Source organism: Parasteatoda tepidariorum, chromosome X2 (genome assembly GCF_043381705.1).
Source record: "Parasteatoda tepidariorum isolate YZ-2023 chromosome X2, CAS_Ptep_4.0, whole genome shotgun sequence".
Taxonomy (NCBI): Eukaryota; Metazoa; Arthropoda; class Arachnida; order Araneae; family Theridiidae; genus Parasteatoda; species Parasteatoda tepidariorum.
This window is the reverse complement of record NC_092215.1, coordinates 50,925,037-50,944,661: the sequence shown is the minus strand read 5'-3', so window position 1 is coordinate 50,944,661 and position 19,625 is coordinate 50,925,037. Positions and strand designations below refer to the sequence as shown.

The 19,625-nt window shown below is 27.2% G+C and overlaps 1 protein-coding gene across 2 annotated transcripts in view; it reads left to right on the top strand.

The window, feature by feature from the left end:
• The window catches only part of LOC107443799 (uncharacterized), a 406,219-nt gene that overhangs the window by 320,266 nt on the left and 66,328 nt on the right, over positions 1–19,625 (top strand). For both annotated transcript variants that reach the window (XM_043040927.2, XM_043040926.2), the window contains exon 2: positions 970–1,131. In XM_043040927.2, coding sequence (XP_042896861.1) covers positions 970–1,131 — 162 coding nt within the window. The remainder of the gene's footprint in view (positions 1–969; positions 1,132–19,625) is intronic.

Here is a 19,625-nt window from a genome sequence, read left to right as displayed (position 1 = left end):
ACACTTACACACACACACACACACACACACACACATATATATATATATATATATATATATATATATATATAAGTGGTTGTCATAGTAACAGTTTTCAAGTTAACCAGAAAATCGGACAAATGTTCGAATTATCGATAAAATTTCAACATTCGTATGAATAGGAAATTTTCAAAGGGAATTAGCATTCGTTCGAAAGACCCAGTATTTCGAATTACACTGGGGAATAAATTTCATTCATTTAAAAAATGATCACTCATTTTAAAAAAAATATCGATTTTTTTTTTAATTTTTGATTTATTTTATAAGAAATCTACAAGTTTTAAAGAAACTTAACCAATCAACTATATATTATATGAATATTTTAGTGTCAAAACTAATTGAGTATGCTAAGTTTGTTGAAAAAAATACGTATTTCCCATTTTACGAAAATATACTCTTGGGGGCGCAATTGTCTATAACATAAATATAATGCATTATTTCTTGAAAATACACACTGTTATTTGAATCGCTTCAATTAATGCGATCCATATTGAAGTATGAAATTTTCAGTAATTAGAAAGATATGTTAATAATATTACATTTGGTTTGTATATCAGGGTGTTTGGTTGGTAAATCAGGGTGTTTGGTTGGTATATCAGGGTGTTTGGATGGTATATCAGCGTGTTTGGTTGATAAATCAGGGTGTTTGGTTGGTATATCAGGGTGTTTGGTTGGTAAATCAGGGTTTTGTAAGATACTATCATTCCTTAACCATTTTTTTCTTAAAATAAAATGATTCATTTAATTCAATTTATAACTATTTCTATAGAAAGTGTATATCAAGAAAGTGAAATAATTATGATGATGTATTTTATTGAAATTATAAAAACATGTATCGTTTATCTCTGTTTTTTATATTTCATTTAATTTTTAGAGTGAAATATTTGCTTTACAAACAATTTGCTAATTTGCAACTAATTTTATTTACAGTTTTGATACTCAAGATGAGTCGCACGAAAAAGAAGCGTCGTCGAGTTCTAACACAGGACTTGTGTTACAAAATCTGCCGCAGCGTAGAGAATCATTTTTGTATAGACCAGATACTGATGTTGAGCTTTCTCCAATATCTAGACACTCATCTATAGGCAGCGAGTAAGTCTTTTTTTGTAACTATGATTCAGACGTAAAATTTACATGACCTTTGAAATGAAGTGATAGATATTTATTCAATAGCAGTTTGTGCTTTTTTTTAAAAAAAAAAGTGTTTTCATTCATTTATTTTTTATATGATTAACCTTTGAATCATAAACATGCATGGAAGAAACTCCATTCATAAACATTCGTTTAGTGATCTGGGAAAGTACTTACACTATTAAATAAAATCTGTTAAATTTACGGGAAAAAAACTATCAGCTGGTATTGGCGTTTATTTCACAAATAAAATACTGTCATTTTTTGTGACTATGATTCATACGTAAAATTCGCATGACCTTTGAAATGAAGTGATAGATATTTATTCAATAGTAGTTTGTGTTTTTTTTTTTTTTTTAAATTGTGTTTTCATTCATTTATTTTTTATATGTTTAATCTTTGAGTCATAAACATGCATGAAAGAAACTCCATTCATAAACATTCGTTTAGTGAGCTAGGAAAGTACTTACACTATTAAATAAAATCTGTTAAATTTACGGGGAAAAAAATATCAGCTGGTGTTGGCGCTTATTTCGCAAATTAAATACTGCTGTTTAAAAACAGACGTCTGTTTTATCAGATAAAAAACTGCTGTTTTAAAATACAGACTCTGTTATTTATACTAAAACTCTACAATTTTAGCAAAAACCCTATTATTTAAACAAAAACACTGTATCAAATTATTATTTCAGTATTGTGATCGGTGTGTGTGCAACTCTGCCGCAACGTAGAGAATCTTTTTTGTGTAGACCAGATACTGATGTTGAGTATCTTCAATATATAGACCAGCGATTCTCAACCACTGTGCCGCGGCACTTTTGTGTGCCGCAAAATTCTTAAAATGTGCCGCCAAATATTAGAAATGATACAATAAAAATTATCATTTTATAGCTATAGAAATATCAGTTAATAGCTATAGAAAACAAGCTAACAAACTAGCAAAAGAAGAAAAAAATAACTGTTACTAACTAATTAAAAATTAGACGAAAGAAATAATTAATCCCTTAATAAACGTGCTATTGTAGTACATATTATTTTATATCACATTCGAAATTATTATCACAAACTATCTAACGCAGTGTATTATAGTTAAGTAAACAACTTTCAAACTAATTTTTTTCATTGTGTGCCGTCAAATTTCGAAATCGTTAAAAGTGTGCCGCCCCCCAAAAAAGGTTGAGAATCACTGATCTAGACACTCTTCCATAGGAAGCGAGTATATCATTTTTTGTAATAAAGATTCATACGTAAAATTCCCATGACCTTTGAAATGAAGTGATAGACATTTATTCACTAGTAGTTTGTGTGTGTGTTTTTTTTAAATGTGTTTTCAGTCATTTATTTTTTATATGATTAACTTTTGAATCATAAACATGCATGGAAGAAACTCCATTCATAAACATTCGTTTAGTGAGCTAGGAAATTACTTACACCATTAAATAAAATCTGTTAAATTCACGGGGAAAAAACTATCAGCTGGTATTGGCGCTTATTTCACAAATAAAACACTGTCTTTTTTTGTAACTATGATTCATACGCAAAATTCCCATGACCTTTGAAATGAAGTGATAGATATTTATTCAATTGTATTTTTTTTAAGTGTTTTTCATTCATTTATTTTTCATATGATTAACCTTTGAATCATGAACATGCATGGAAGAAACTCCATTCATAAACATTCGTTTAGTGAGCTAGGAAAGTACTTACACTATTAAATAAAATCTGTTAAATTTACGGGGGAAAAATATCAGCTGGTGTTGACGTTTATTTCACAAATAAAATACTGCTGTTTAAAAACAGACGCCTGTTTTTTCAGATAAAAACTGTTGTTTTAAAATACAGACTCTGTTATTTATACGAAAACTCTACAATTTAACAAAAGCTCTATTATTTTAACAAAAACACTCTATCAAATTATTATGTCAGTATTGTGATCGGTGTATGCAACTCTGCCGCAACGTAGAGAATCTTTTTTGTGTAGACCAGATACTGATGTTGAGTATCTTCAATATCTAGACACTCTTCCATAGGCAGCGAGTATATCATTTTTTATAACTATGATTCATATGCAAAATTCACATGATATTTGAAAAGAAGTGATAGATATTTAGTCAATAATAGTTTGTGCTTTAAAAAAAAGTTTTTTATAATGTTTTTATTTATTTATTTTTTATATATTTAACTTTTGAATCATAACCATGCATGGAATAAGCTCGAGTCATGAACATTCGCTTAGAGATATAGGAAGGTACTTACACTATAAAATATCTGTTTAATCTAAGGGAAAAACTGTCAGCTGGTATTCACGTTTATTTCACAGAAAAATACTGTTATTTAAAAACGGACACCTGTTCTTTCAGCAGATAAGTACAGCTGTGTAAAAAAAAACTCTGTTATTTTATGAACACTCAGCAATTTAAGCAAAAACTCTGTTATTTTACCAAAAACACTCTAACAAATAATTATGTCGGTATTGTGGTCGGTGAACGCAACTCAATCGCATTGAGAATTTTCTTGTTCTTTTCACAATTGCATATATGTTTTTTGGGAAAGTACTTCAGGGAAATCAAAGACTGCAGTTTAAGATTAAATCATATAATGAGGTTTCACATAGTGTCTATTTTACATTAATAAAGATTAAGGCAAGACAAACGCTATGCTTTGCACAATAGTAAGGTTAAGCGCCATCGAGCGCTTGTCCATAATATTGTTCAAAGTTAAATGTTCAATGTTGTTCAAAGTTTCTGTTCTCATTTAATGTAATCGTTTCCTCTTAATGAGTCATCGTTTCTGCTCTTCCTAACTCTAGAACTTTTAATTTCTTAGCTTTCTAAGTTAATTGAAATTTCTATTCTACAATTTATATTGTTTCGTTTACGAACATACAACTAACTAAACGTATTCCTTTTTACATGAAATAGGTTAGTTTCTACGACTATATTTTTTTTACTTAAAAAAAAAATTCAACCTCAAAAAAATCAGTAATTGAATTTCTTTCTCTGCAACGTTTTTAAAATTTATCCAATTACCTACTTAAAAGGAATAAAGGCAAGAAGAGTTAATACGAATTATAGAAAAATATTAAAAGAAAAATAATGTTGAAGTTTTTTTTTTAACATTGCCTTACGTTTTGTACATTAATCATTTTTTTTAAAAAAATTTCGCAATAACTTTAATTCATTTTATATATAGCGAAAAGCCATAATATTTTTTTGTTGCATGTTTTCGTCATATATCATATAATTTTTTTTAATAACTTCCAGATAATGAAGTAATTTTTTACTAATTTGAAATATATTTTCAAGTTATGTTTAACAATAACATAACTATGACATTAAACTATGAATATTTTTATAAGAACGTTAACGAAAGTATACGTTCACCTTAACTATTATCTTAAAAGAAAAAAAAAGAACCAACTTGCATAGTTAATTCTTTTATCAGTTAAGATGAAAGAATTAATTTAGTTTGACACTTTGACGCTTCACTTTTCATTATTATATCAGTTTGTCACTTTTTGAGATTGCTGCTGATTTGTTAATCAATTTACTGTTAAACGAACACCAATATTTAAAACTAAAACCTTTAACAAATATAGAAAGCTAATGCAAGCAAAATTTATGGTATGCTTACAAACAAAAACATTTCATACTTTTGATAATTAGATTCTGGAATTTTCTAAAAATACTTTTAATCTTCAAGGAGAAAAACATTATGAAAGAAAAGTAAATAAATAAATGAAACACTCTTAATGATACCAAAATATTTGGTATTTACACCATACATTTGGTAATTTTACCATTCATATGATAACGGTTTACCGGAAATTCTGGTTTTAAAAATTATAATTCTTATTACCACATATTTAGTAACAAATACAAAACTGAAAAGTAAATTTGACCAAATAAATGGTTTCTATGCCATATTCTATAGTATAGTGATAAAATTACTAAATTTTGCGGCATTTACCAAATTTTATCACATATTAAACGATATTTTATTGTTAATCGTGACAAAATTATTAACAAAGCGCTTCAGTAAAAATTACCGGGTGTTTTGGTGTTCCCATAGAGCCAAAAACAAGATAAATTTTACCATATTCTGGTAGTTTTGACAGTATTTTTTTCTTAGAGTATTCATATATTGTATAAATATATGCCAGTAACGCAATATGCGACTACTACGCTGAGCCGGTAGATTACAAATTTTTCTCTTTAATTGTAAATTCAAGGTCACAAAGCTGTTATCAGCTGGGAAAATAAATTATAACTGCTACGTAGTAAAAAATGTAGCTACGTTTTAATATGTAGTTTCTCACTTTCAATAACTCTCCTTTCTTCTCTTGGAGATTATCCAACTATATAACAATTATGAGAAATAATTTTCTAAGCTTATTGAAATATCTAATCCTCTAAAATATAAAAAATAGCAAAATATGTAAACCTGTTTAGGAATTCAACTTGTCAATCACATAATAAAAAGGTCTGTTCATTCAATAAAATGCGTTAATCATTTTAATAAAGATGAATTATTATTTATTTAATTGAATAAAACTAATTACTGTTATAAAATTAATTTCTGAGAGTTAATAGAACTTTCCTATTATTCATGTAATAGAATTAAATCGCATAATTATTTCAATTGATTCAAATTATTAATTATTTTTCCAGAATTAATTATTATTTATCAGTATGTTTATATAAGAAGTTACATCAAATTTTTTAATAAAAATAAATCCGGTCATAATTTTTATGCCATCTAGTGCATTTTTTACGGTAAAATAAATAAATATGTTAATTCTTTTCATGGAATAAAACAAATGTAAAATCGATAAGTAAATATTTTATTACAATTCAATCATTGTAATATTTTAATTAGCTCATTTCATCAATTAAAACCATTTGATTCAAAGCTTTTTTACATTTAAACACATTTTAATTAGTTCATTATAACAAATTAGTTCTCGAACAGTATTGCACCTCATTACATCCTTTATTACACCATCCATCTCTTAAGAGCTAAAAATCTTTCTTTTATATTTTTTTCTCCTTCAAGAAAGTCATTTGAGACCTTTTTCTTTGTTGCAGATTTTTTGAATTTTTAAATTACTAATGACATGTAATATAAATTGTAATACTAGTCTTAGAATAAAGCATTTTTAATTACTTCTCTCATGTTAATTCATAAAAATTGCAGATTATTAAGGTCATTTAATATTAAAAGTAATAATAGTATATGACCATTTTCAGTCGTTTTTTTCTCGTATATTCATTGATCTTGTAGTATGTTAATTATAATAAATATTAATAGTAATAACAGCATAAAATATTTAGCATTTTAAGTTGTATTTTTCTTTAGTAAATACAGGCTTTTTTTCAGACTATTAATTACATTCAAAAAGGCAATAAAATATTTAGCATTTTGAGTTGTTTCCTTCTATAAGTAAATATAAGGATTTTTTCAGATTATTATATATATTTAATATTAATAGTAATAATAGCAATAAAATATTGAGCATTTTGAGTAATTTCTTTCTCTCGTAATAATAATTATTTTTTTCAGATTATTAGTTACATTTAATATCAATAGTAATAATAGTAATAAAATATTTAGCATTTTGAGTCATTTCTTTCCCTCGTAATAATAATGATTTTTTTCAGATTATTAGTTACATTTAATATCAATAGTAATAATAGCAATAAAATATTGAGCATTTTGAGTCGATTCTTTCTCTCGTAAATCTAATTCTTTTTTCCGAGTATTAATTACATTTAATATTAATAGTAATAAATATCAATAAAATATAAGCATTTTAGATCGTTCTCTCCCAAATACATAGATTTTTTTTATTATTAGTGATATATAATATTAATAGTAATTATTAGTAACATGTATTAATAAAAGTAATAAAATATTCAGCATTTTGAATCGTTTCTCTCTTTCTCTCTCGTAAATAATGTTGATTTTGTAGATAATTAATGACATTTAATATTAATAGTAATAAAATATTAATTGCATTTTCGAGTCTTTATCACCTATAATTAATACCAACTTGACACTTTTAAAAAGTAAAAATATTAATAGACGCTCAAAAATTTTGTCCAGTTGAAATCAATTTGAACGACTTTTTAAGTAAATGAATAATTAAAGTTTTGCTAAAAACGCACAACAAAAGAGGTTTAAAAACTTCATTCATATTTATTTCAGACACTTAAATTTGTCTAGCTTCCCGCAAATTAAAATATAAAATATAAATTTAATAACGCAAAGATGAATTTTAAAAAATACAAAATAAAATTGACTTAAATATTCAAAAACAATTCTCTCATTTTTCTCAACATGATCCATAATTTATTAGTCTGGGACGAAACTTCATACAAGAATTTTTAATTTACAACTTATCAATATCAGGAAGGAAAAAAAACCTGTAGAGAAAACTATTAAATTTCTCAGAACAAGAGAAACTATAAAAATAACTCAAAGATAAAGATAGTAACAAAAAGATGCCAGAGACTCGTCAGTTTTATCGTCTTCTTCCAGATTAAAAACAGAAAAAAAAAAGATAAAAATATAAAACTATCTTATAGTTCTTATAAATATTTTCACCGTCTGTTGTATTTATTTTGGTTAAGTTAATTAAATAAATTATACGCAATAAAGAAAGAATTTTTGTTTCTTAACTTGAGGAGCTTTAGTAATGAGTACATTTATATTTATTTTAACCTAGAAAAACTCATGGCTTTATTAAAGTGAAGGCGGAAAAAGAGTTGCAAGTAATTTTATATTATAGAAAAAAAATATCAAACGATATAAAAATCGGCGCAATTTTTTCTAATATTTGTCTGAATAGAATTTTAAACCATATAGGGTAAAGTAACCAGTGAAGGAACACTTAAGCTTCGCTTGTCTTTTAAAAAATCATATTAATTTCAAAATTCGTAATTTTAGTTAAATGTCAACATATTTGTTACTAATTGCAAATTATGTAAAAAAATTGTAGAGAACTTACATAATATTGTTTTAAAGTTTTGGAGGTTCAAATAACAAGTAGTAAGAAGACCAAGTGAAGGAACAGCTCTTACCAGTGAATGAACACCCAGTAAAGGAACACTTAATTTTGGTTATTTTTTAATGCTCTTTATGAATTTATAAGCCATACAAATATTTAAAAACAAGCCTATTCTTGAAATTATAACATATAAATACTTGGAAAATGTTAACTTTTTTTTGTAATCATGAATTGAAAATTAAAGTGTCAACATATTAACACATACTGTTCATTCACTGGGAAATCTATGCCCAGTAAAGGAACATGCCTGTTCCCTCACTGGTTAGAAGTTGTTTTTCGTATTTTTAACATACTTTTGATGCGGAACATCACTGAAGGTACAAGAAAATTAAAGTTTATCTTTTATTTTCATTAACTTAGAAAAAAAACAATAAAGGAACACTTGTTCCTCCACTGGTTTTTCATCGTTTGTTGATCCAGTGAATAAACACCCCCTTATTACAGTACTTTATAATGCTATGATGCTTAAAAAAAATAAAACGTAACTTCAATAACTATATTTTGAATTCTCTTTTTCACAGTGAGAAAAATAAAACTATTACATGCAATTAATTCCACTTCAAACATATAAATACAAACACTCACCTTATAATTTTTTCAAAGAAACAAGGTGTTGCAGAGATAATAACAAATTCAAAAATTTTTCCAGAGAAGTCTATTTGACCAGGTAATCCAAAACATTGCTAGATGACTTCCTATTGTTTGGCAGTAAGCTATTGTTACCAATCAATCTAAAGAAAAACTTTCAAATTCTTATTTTTAATCAATATATATGAAATGTTCCTTCACTGGGTAGTGTTCCTTCACTGGTTGGTTTACCTTACATGTCGTAAGTTTATTGAATAATACTACTTTTCAGAAAAAGAGTATGAGGTGAGAAAGAGTATTTTCCAATAAGCCTGATATTTTTAGGCTTATTACAATTGATCTTCATGCCCTAAGGCTGATTAGATAATATGCTATGTATTTTTCAGACTAAATTTTCTTTGGCTAATTATAATAAGCCTTGTGTTATGCTAGCGCTTTGCATAAGGTAGTATAGCGAATCACCTCAAGATTTAGTATCCATTTTAACTAATTAAAGTAGAAAAGTATCTTTAATTAACATACCAAACATAAATTTATGTGCTAACTTGTTTTTGAATGCTGTAAGAATTGGATATTCAAAATTCACGAAATTTTCTTCCAATTTGTGAATATTCCGCTTAATAAAGGAAATTACCACTTGTTTGAGGATATTAAAGCATAGTTCTATCTCAGCAAACACATGGGCTTAATGCAACATAACGATTAGAAAATCATTGATTAGAAAATTTGATTAGAAAATACAACAAAAAATAATGTGAGGGAATAAGTAATCTGTCATTGATCGAAATCGGCAACAGATCACACTTATCCCTGTACCATCTTGTAGTACAGTGTACAAACCATACAAAATACATCTTATGATACAATTCCTATGCCATTTAATCATATAAACATGTCAAAAAGCAAAAATTGTTTAGTAATCATACAAAAATCACGTAATTTTGTGAAAACGTAAAATCACGTAATTTAGTTTTGCAATTTTGTCATTAAAATCACGTAATTCACATCTCATTGTCAAAAATAACGAAATGCAGTTCAAAGAAGGTTGTCTTGTCGAAAATGAGAGTTCTCCTTCTAACAGTGAATAACAACACCTATTATAAGTGTTATTTAATCTTTATTTAACTCGTAGAAATAATTTTGACTTCATATATTGTTAGAATTCTATTTTTGAAAAATTTTTTACTTCACTCGTCTTATAGCAACAATCAATGCACAAAATATTGAATAAGATTAATATTAATAAGCCTGAGTTACTGTGGGTGAGAAACTGAAATAAATCAGGCCAATTGCACAATTAATTTTATGTTTTATGATAAGCCCAAAGCTACGTGGGCTTATAGCAACAAGAATGAAAAATGCAATAGCAATAAGCCTGAACACCACAAGATTTTTAATAAGGAGCTGGTCGATAAATTCTGCATCCGGCTTGCGCCGACCACAGTGCTGACGTAAAATATCCACAGTGGTTGACGGATTATGGGTTAGAGTCCTCTTGCCATCTGGCTAACTGTGGGAGGATTTCGTGGTTTTCCTCTCCATAAAACGCAAATGCGGATTAATTCCATCAAAAGTTCTCCACGAAGTCAAATTCAATCCAGGAGTGCCCTCGTCTTCTAGATTGGGCTCAAAATTAAAAGGCAACGGAGTTAAGCATTAGTAATCGTTAACCCAAAAATTGCAGCGACTGTACAATGACGGCTATAAAATAAAATTAGAACTATGCATATATGGGTGAATAACCGGGTTGGTAAGGCGTTGGACGCGTGTTCGTGAAAACAGACTTTCGAGTCCAGCTTACTGAAGAATCCCTGTGTATTAAATGGCGACTAGTGCACATTAAATCTGTCATTGTCACGAAACCCCCCAAGTTCCCATAAGAAATCAATATCTCTGGGGGAATTGATCCAGGAATTCCCTTTGTCTTCTGGATTGGGTTCAAAATTACAAGGCTATTGATTGTCGTAAGCTCAAATTCGGGTCGGCTGTTCTATGACGGTTATAAATTGAAAAATTGTACATATATTTGTACAGCTGTTTATAAATGCTTTCACACATTATACACTTAATGACCAAAACTACTGCAGTTGATGTCTAACGTTTTGGTGAGAATCTTGACCATTGCATGGAACCTTCATGGAGTGGGCCCCCTTCTCAAAAATGTCAAAGGAATTTGCAACAAGCCTTACTACAGTCTGGCAAAATTTTTGAGCGTCTTTTACTAGCACTGGTCATAAAATTGCATTAAGTATGAAAAAATTAAAAAAAATATGAAACATCATTTTTGCTTACTGTCTTTGTACACTGCGTATGATTTGCAACCCCCTCAGTGTTTGTGACACCGTGTTCTCCTGTATACATAAACAAATCTATAATTTTGCAAAGAAAAAAAAGAAAAGAAAATTAAAAGAAAGAAACTATCTTTAAAGGCGCGATTAGCTGGAGCATAATGATTTGTCTAATAAAACTAATTACTCTGATGAATTAGGAAACTTGCTGAGTTGCAAAAATCGGAAAATAAAAAGATTGGTTTTAAGGGGAGTGAAAATTTGTACTTCTATTTATAATATATTTGGATTAATAAAAACATATTCATAAGGGATTATGATGGATTTAACTCCAACCATAAAAAGCCGATGAATTTATTTGTTTTCTGATAAAAATGATAAAATGTAAAACAAAATAAAAGATTAAGACCAAGATGAAAGTAAGATCTATTATTTTTATTATTTCTGGTGTATAAACCCACTGGCAATTTGTCATAAATAAATTTTTACGTTTACGAAAACAAGCAATTTTATATTAAATAGTCTTTGAACTAAGATTCACCGAAAATATAAGAAGCAAATTAAATGCTATTGATTTGAAGAAGAACTTACACATATAAAAAAGGTGGTTTGCAAAGAATTTACAAAATTATGAATTACTGAGATAACAATAAACTTTTTATTTGATCCATTTAACAATGCTTTATTTATTAAAACGAAGTTTGTCCTTAATTAAATGCTATTGATTTGAAGAAGAACTTACACATATAAAAAAGGTGGTTTGCAAGGAATTTGCAAAATTATGAATTACTGAGATAACAATAAACTTTTTATTTGATCCATTTAACAATGCTTTATTTATTAAAACGAAGTTTGTCCTTTATTTTCCAAGATCTGCTTTTCTGTTAGAGGATATTTTTAATGTTCATAAATATTTCTTCAAGAAACAATAATTCAAAACACAATAAATCGTCCGGACGTTTTTCCTCAACAACATTTATTCTACGTTTTCGTACACTTTTTAAACTCAGAAAAAATGGCTATATTTTGTATTTTAAATTTTAGTTTTTTCTTTTTATTGCACTTTAACGCATGGACTACAATATACGCTGTATAAAAAATTCCTGAAAAATTATGGTAAAGCTTTATACCGTAATTTTTACAGTAAAATTTACTGAGGTACAGTGGTTCGATAAACAATACTGTATTAAATTACGGTGCATCTGATTTTTTTTTGGCCCGTAAGATCTTACGGTAAAAAGAACTGGCACCCTAGAGGGCAAGGGCCTTTTACTGTAATTATTCGAGATATGTTTATTATGTAGTTTAAATGACTTTAAAGATTGACAAAACAGTTATATTATTTTTCTTAATTTAAATTGTAGTTTTTTCTTTCCATAGCATTCGCACCCTGAATAAACGGGCAAAAGTTTCAGAAAATCAACTGGCATTTTTGCGCTAAGCTAAATGGAAAAAAAATTCTGCTGAAATTACCAAACTGCATGGTTATGACATTTCTAGTAAAACAAAAATTTGGTTCATTAAATATACGGAAATGAAACCGTTCATTTAGTAATTTTTCCGTTCATATGGTAAAGGTTTACCTGAAATTCAGGTTTTCAAAATTATACTTCCTATTACCACACATTTAGTAAAAAATACAAAACTGAAAATAAGATTTAACTGAATAAATGGTTTTATGTCATGCTCTGAAGTTCGGTTAAATTTTGAGATAACAATAAACTTTTTATTTGATCTATTTAACAATGTCTTATTTATTAAAACGAAGTTTGTCCTTTATTTTCCAAGATCTATTTTTCTGTTTTAGGATATTTTTAATGTTCATAAATATTTTTTCAAAAAACACTAATTCAAAAGACAACAAATCGTCAGGACAAATTTAAACCGGTTCGGTTAAATTTACTTTTCATATTTGTATTTTTTACTAAATGTGTGGTAATAAGAACTATAATTTTGAAAACTATAATTTCCGGTAAGCCATTACCATATGAATGCAAAAATTAGAAAATGAATAGTTTAAATACCTATATTTTGGTCTTATTAACCAGATATATGGATTTTTTTTACCAGAAATGTCAATATCATACATTACGGTAATTTTACCAGATTTTTTTTATCTTTGATGACATAAAATATTCTGAAAAACTGTGAGGAATTTACGAAACTCTATTTGGTATCATTAAAAAAATTTTTTTAAAAACACTTGATATTTTTCGTATGGATGCCAAAAATTTCGATAGCTGGTAGACGAAGAATTTAAAACCAATTAAAGGTAAATGACCTTAAAGCATATGGACACAGTTTTAAGCATAGCTATATTTTAATTTTTTTATTACAGCTTATTCATTCTGCTCTAACATTCATTTTATTGTCTTGCTTAACATACTATTTACATTAATTGTTGTTTACAGAAATAAATATGCCAGAATAACATGGAATTCACTAAAAAAAATATTTACTTTATCTGAAACATGCTGGAGTAAATTGTTTAAACGCATTCCACGAAAAGTTTTTGTAGGAACTATAATTATTACATCATTAAATCTTCTTGTCCCTTTACACACTTAAACAAATAATTTTAACTCAGGTGCACTAAAGTATTAAAAAAGCTTTATTTTAGTTTGTTTTAGAAAACTTGTCAAAGTAGTAGCGGCTTAACAACAGTTAAAATGAAATAACTAAAGAAGTATGCAGTTTAGCTACTCTCTTTAAAAAGAATGTATAATGAAAAATAGACCCCTAGTTATATTTATATTTATTTTCTTAAACTAAAAGTGATAAATGGATGCAAAAATATTGTTTATCTTGAGATGGAAAGAGCAATAATTAAGCAACATACGTCATCAAATAACAATAAAAAAGGTTGTTGATGACTTTCTTTTAATTTTGCTTTACTTTTTACTCTTTTGCATTACTAGAATAATTTTTTTCTTTTTAATTAAGAGCATATCAAAAGCTTGCTTAAAACAACTCATAAATATTCCTAAATGTCTCTGTTATGGCATAATACATTAGACTCTTAGCTACTTCACATAATTTTTATATATTTTTAATTTATATTTTGCAATTTTAAAGTTTATTTTTTAATAATAATCAATATCTGATTTTTATTTTTCCCCCATTTTAAAACACTTTAAAAAAAATTACTGAAATACTGCTCAATTTCTCTGGCTGTCAAGTGACCATTAAAATTCTGCATGCATCAAAAAAATAAATAAATAAATTTAAAAAAACATGCTGATAGAAATTTTTTGCAACGAAACCGATCTTAAAATCTTTGCATAAAACAGACTTTCCTTCAGTAGGGTGGAATATGGTAAAGCGGTGGAATATAAGATAGTACATGCCCAGAATATAGTGTATACCGTATCAAAATGAACCGTGGATCAAGCAGATGTAGTTTATTGCTGCCATCTGTTGAGGAGTGAGTGATTTACGTGTTCACTGTATGTGGTCATCAATGTGGAGGGAAATGCAAAATATTTTTTTTTGCCGTGGGTGGGAATGGAACCAAAGACCTTTAGGTCCCCAGATGGATGATCTAACCACCATTTAGAAGAGCGTAACCCAATAATTCAATTTACCATTACTATTATATTTATCAATATCAATTAATTCATTCACATTACATTATTAATTCATTGCTTCATAATATTACTATATCATATATAATTCAGAATTGCCCATTAGTCAAACACTTTATGATCAATCTTTATTCAAAAGTTTGCATTTGAATGATAATTAATTATCATATGAATTGTTTTACGAAATTATATATAGTCATTACAAAAAATTTGATTATAATTACCGTCAACATTTAAGGTTCAAAATTATTACACTAGTTTTAAAAATTTATGTATAAAAAAACGCATTTGACTGTAAAAGCTACAACTTCAACAAAAAAAAGCACAGATAAGACAGCAAATATTGTTCGAATAAAATAAATGAATAATATTAATTCAAAAGGACAGCAATTAAGAACGACAGTAAATTTAACATCTTTTATTTCTAGAATTGCATCTGCTGTGATTTCACTGTGTTGTAAAGGATTTATTTTGATTTGGCGATAAAATTTACCTCTGCTGGAGCATAAATAATTCACGAAGATTCCATACAATGCACTAGATTCTTTATTCTACATTATTTGTTATTCCGAACGCAGAACTGCATTTACAATTTCAAGGCTTTCGCGATGATTGTTTTTTGAACGATTTAAAGTAGATTTTTGATTTGCTTATAGCATCCCTCTGCATTGCAATTTGTCATCACTCTGTTTCACTGCACATCTATTATTACTGATCCTGTAATATTCAAATGTATTCAAAACATGGTAAAAATGGTAATTTTATTAGAACGTCGCAAAGAAATACCATTGCGCATTTATTCCTTTATATAATTTATAAAATGTTTGGTTTATTTTTAGGTCTACGAAAATGTTTGTAAGCTTTTCTAATCGCCTAAATATATTAGGATAAAATTACGTAATGATATATACTGTTACAGTTTTCATTCTAAAACTACTGTAAAATAACCGACATCAGTCTGTCTTTCCAATTAACCATGCAGTTTAAGGTAAAGAACATTTTTTACCTTTACAGTTTTAAAACTGTTTGCAACCAGTATGGTTAAAAAATCATGAATACAAAATTATATGGTTTTTTATCCATTTACAACTAGCATGGTGTCAAAACTGTAAAAACAGACATTAAAATGATTTCATTTTCGCTAATCTTGACAGTAATTGAAACAGTATTAAATTGACGAAAGAACCAGAAAACCGATAAGAAAAGGAAAAGAAAATTATAGATTTCACGATTTCTTTAAACGAAAACCCCTCGTACTTGAATAGTTGAAAGTAATTCCAAAATTTTAAGCGACTGTTTAACAAGCAAAGGGAGATTTTCGAATTTGTAAATCACTTAATTTAGTGTATTTTGAATTTCCAATAAATCAAAAGAAAAAGAAAAGCAATAAAACTACTCTAAACGAATTATCTGTAAATGATAAGTTCATAAAAATTCTTATTGGGAAATGCTTACTTACATACTATCCATAAACTAAAAAAGTTATTAAAAATAAAGTTTTTAAAAAAACTCTTCCCACTGCAGTTGAAATATTGTAGCAAATTTTTATTTTCACTAATCTTGAAACACACAGAAAGAATAAAACTGTGTTAAATAGACCAAAGAAAGATAAACCTATAGGATAAGATAAAGAAAAATATGAATTTCACGATTATTTTGGAAGCAATCCCTTCTTACTTGAATAGTTGAACGCAACTACAAAACGCTAAACGACTATTACTAACAAAGAGAAACTTCTAGATTTGCAAATCACTTGATTTAGTGTATTTTAAATGTCCAATAAATCAAGAAAATTAAAAGTAATAAAACTTCTCTAAACGAATTATCTATAAATGACAAATTCATAAAAATTCTTAATGGTTGTTGCTTCTATATAATCTACCAATAAACTAAAAACTCATTAAAAAAAAGTTTTTATAATAACTCTCCCCACTGCAATTGAAATATTGGAGCAAATTTTCATTTTCACTAATTTTGAAATACACGGCAAGAATTAAAACAGTGTTAAATTGACAAAAGAATGATAAACCGATAGGATAAGATAAAGAAAAATATGGATTTTACGATTCCTTTTGAAGCAATCTCCTCGTACTTGAATAGTTGAACGCAATTCCAAAACGCTAAACGACTATTACTAACAAAGAGAAACTTCTAGATTTGCAAATCACTAAATTTAGTGTATTTTAAATGTCCAATAAATCAAGAAAATTAAAAGTAATAAAACTTCTCTAAACGAATTATCTATAAATGACAAATTCATAAAAATTCTTTATGGTTGTCGCTTCTATACAATCCACCAATAAACTGAAAACTTATTAAAAATAAAACTTTTACGATAACTCATCCAAAGATGAGGCAAACTTTCATTTTCACTAACCTTGAAACACACGGCGAGAATTAAAACATTTTTAAATTGACAAAAGAATCATAAACCGATAGGATAAAAAATAATAAAACTACTCTAAGCAAACTATCCATAAATGACAAATTCATAAAAACTCGTAATGGTTGTCGCTTTCATACAATCTACCAATAAACTAAAAACTTATTAAAAATACAATTTTTACAATAAATCATCTAAAAGAGAGGCAAAATTTCATTTTCACTAATCTTGAAACACACGGCAAGAATTAAAACAGTGTTAAATTGACGAAAGAATGATAAACCGATAGGATAACATAAAGATAAATATGGATTTTACGATTCCTTTTGAAGCAATCTCCTCGTACTTGAATAGTTGAACGCAATTCCAAAACGTTAAACGATTTTTACAAACGAAAGTGAGATTTCAGAATTCGTAAATCACACACACAGCATTCCTCCTAGAAGATTTCCTCCGTCGTAAATCATAAAGAATTTTACGACTAGATGGTAAGCACGAAAATACCATATCCTGAATCTTCGGCTTACGATTACTAAAGCAACGACTTAAAGTCATTTTCTTTTATACCATCTCTAGCGTCTTCTAAGTATTTTTCATCTTAGAAGTAAGCGGTTAAAAATACTAAAACAACGTGTGAAGAATTCAATTTATAGATTTACTCCAAACTGAAATATTATGTGGAAATAATCTATAATTTTAAATGTGAACGGTTTTAAGATAATGAAATTAGATTTTGCTTAATAAATTTTTTGCTAGTGAATAAAAGACTTTATGTTAATTCTTACATAGGCATAGTGCAAACTTAATTAACTGAAAAATTAATTGAAAATGGGAGAAGTTATAACTATAAATTTAATCAAGAATTAAGTTCTGAGTTTTATCACTAAGAGAGTGAGTAAATTTTATTAACTACTTTATGATAATGAAATGTCCTTAATATATAACTTTTATCTCAAATATTAGTTTTCTTTTTGTTGACTGTTTATAAACTTTTAAATTACACTGATTATTTTAATTTAATCACTGTTAACAATAATAGCGTAATTAATGTTAACTAGCAATAAATGTAACAATTGCTGGTAATTTAAGCTATTTAAATTTTTTTACAAAAATATCCGTTTCCTTTTCAATTTATATTTCTGTAAATTTATTTAAAATTAATAAAAAACAAATTTTTTTAATTATTTTAGCACTCATATAAGAAGTTTAAAATTTAAAAGGAAAAACAGTTTACGAACGAATTTGCATTAAAATGTGCTTAAAACAAAGGAGTCAAAAATTAAGAGAATTTTAAAATTCAGTTGGTTACCTCCGAAACAACAGGGCCAATTATAATAAAACTTGGCTGCAGTGTATTTGAAGAGGAAGAAGTAAACAATTTGTTTAATTATTTATTTTGTATGATTTACGTTATTAACTTGAATTTTTCAGCATGAAAAATAGAAATTATATAGATCTGTGCTTAATACATGATTTTTTTTTTACAAATATAAGTTTTTTTCCTTAATAAATTAGAAAATTTATCTAAAAATAAAATTAAGCGTTTATTCAGCAATTAAGTTAAACCCAATTCAGTATAAAATAAATTTGCAGCTAAAAAACGATCGATAAGTTTTCAATTAATCTTCTTGAAATTTTAAATAGAAAGAATAATCAGTAAAGTAGCAAAATAGAAATTATATTTATCTGTGCTTAATACAAGAATTCTTTTTTTTTACACATATAAGCTTTTTTCCTTAATAAATTAAAAAATTTATCTAAAAATAAAATTAAACGTTTATTTAGCAATTACGTTAAAGCCAATTCAGTATAAAAGAAATTTCCAGCTAAAAAAAACGATAGATAAGTTTTCAATTAATCTTTTTGAAATTTTAAATAGAAAGAATAATCAGTAAAATAGCAGTTATTATTTTTTTTTAAATTGTTCAATATATGTATTTATAACGTATTTCCTCCTTTGTGTACGTATTCATAAAAAATAGTAGTCTAAAAATTAAATTAAATACATGGGAAGGTATTTCTATTCTGAATACAAAGGATTTAGAAAGTAAGCATCGAATCGGAAGTAAGCATCGATTCGATTACTGTTTAGTTACCCTGGCAGTTTTGCATTTCAGAATGTACTTCTCTTTTTTACATTATAAATACAATCGCTAAATATTGTTATTAATATAAAAAAGAAATTGAAATGGACGTTATTAAATAGTTTCTGCTCTATAGGAAGTTGAATATCCTCCTAAACATCATTTGAAATACAAAAGTAATTATACACCCCTTTATGTTAATCATTTTTTGAATCCAAGATTAAATGTATACTGTAGCGTATCTACCACTACAAATATACAAATCCAATTCGCTAGTATATAAGACATGTTAACTCGATTCTATGGTGGGGTAACTTTTCATAGATGAAAGTTGACATGGTCGATAACTACTATCCCCACATTGGTGACCCGGACGTGATGTGAACACACCTACCTGGGCAGTAACTCCCACTTCGATATGAACACGCCTATCTTGACAATAACGCCCACTTCAATCTG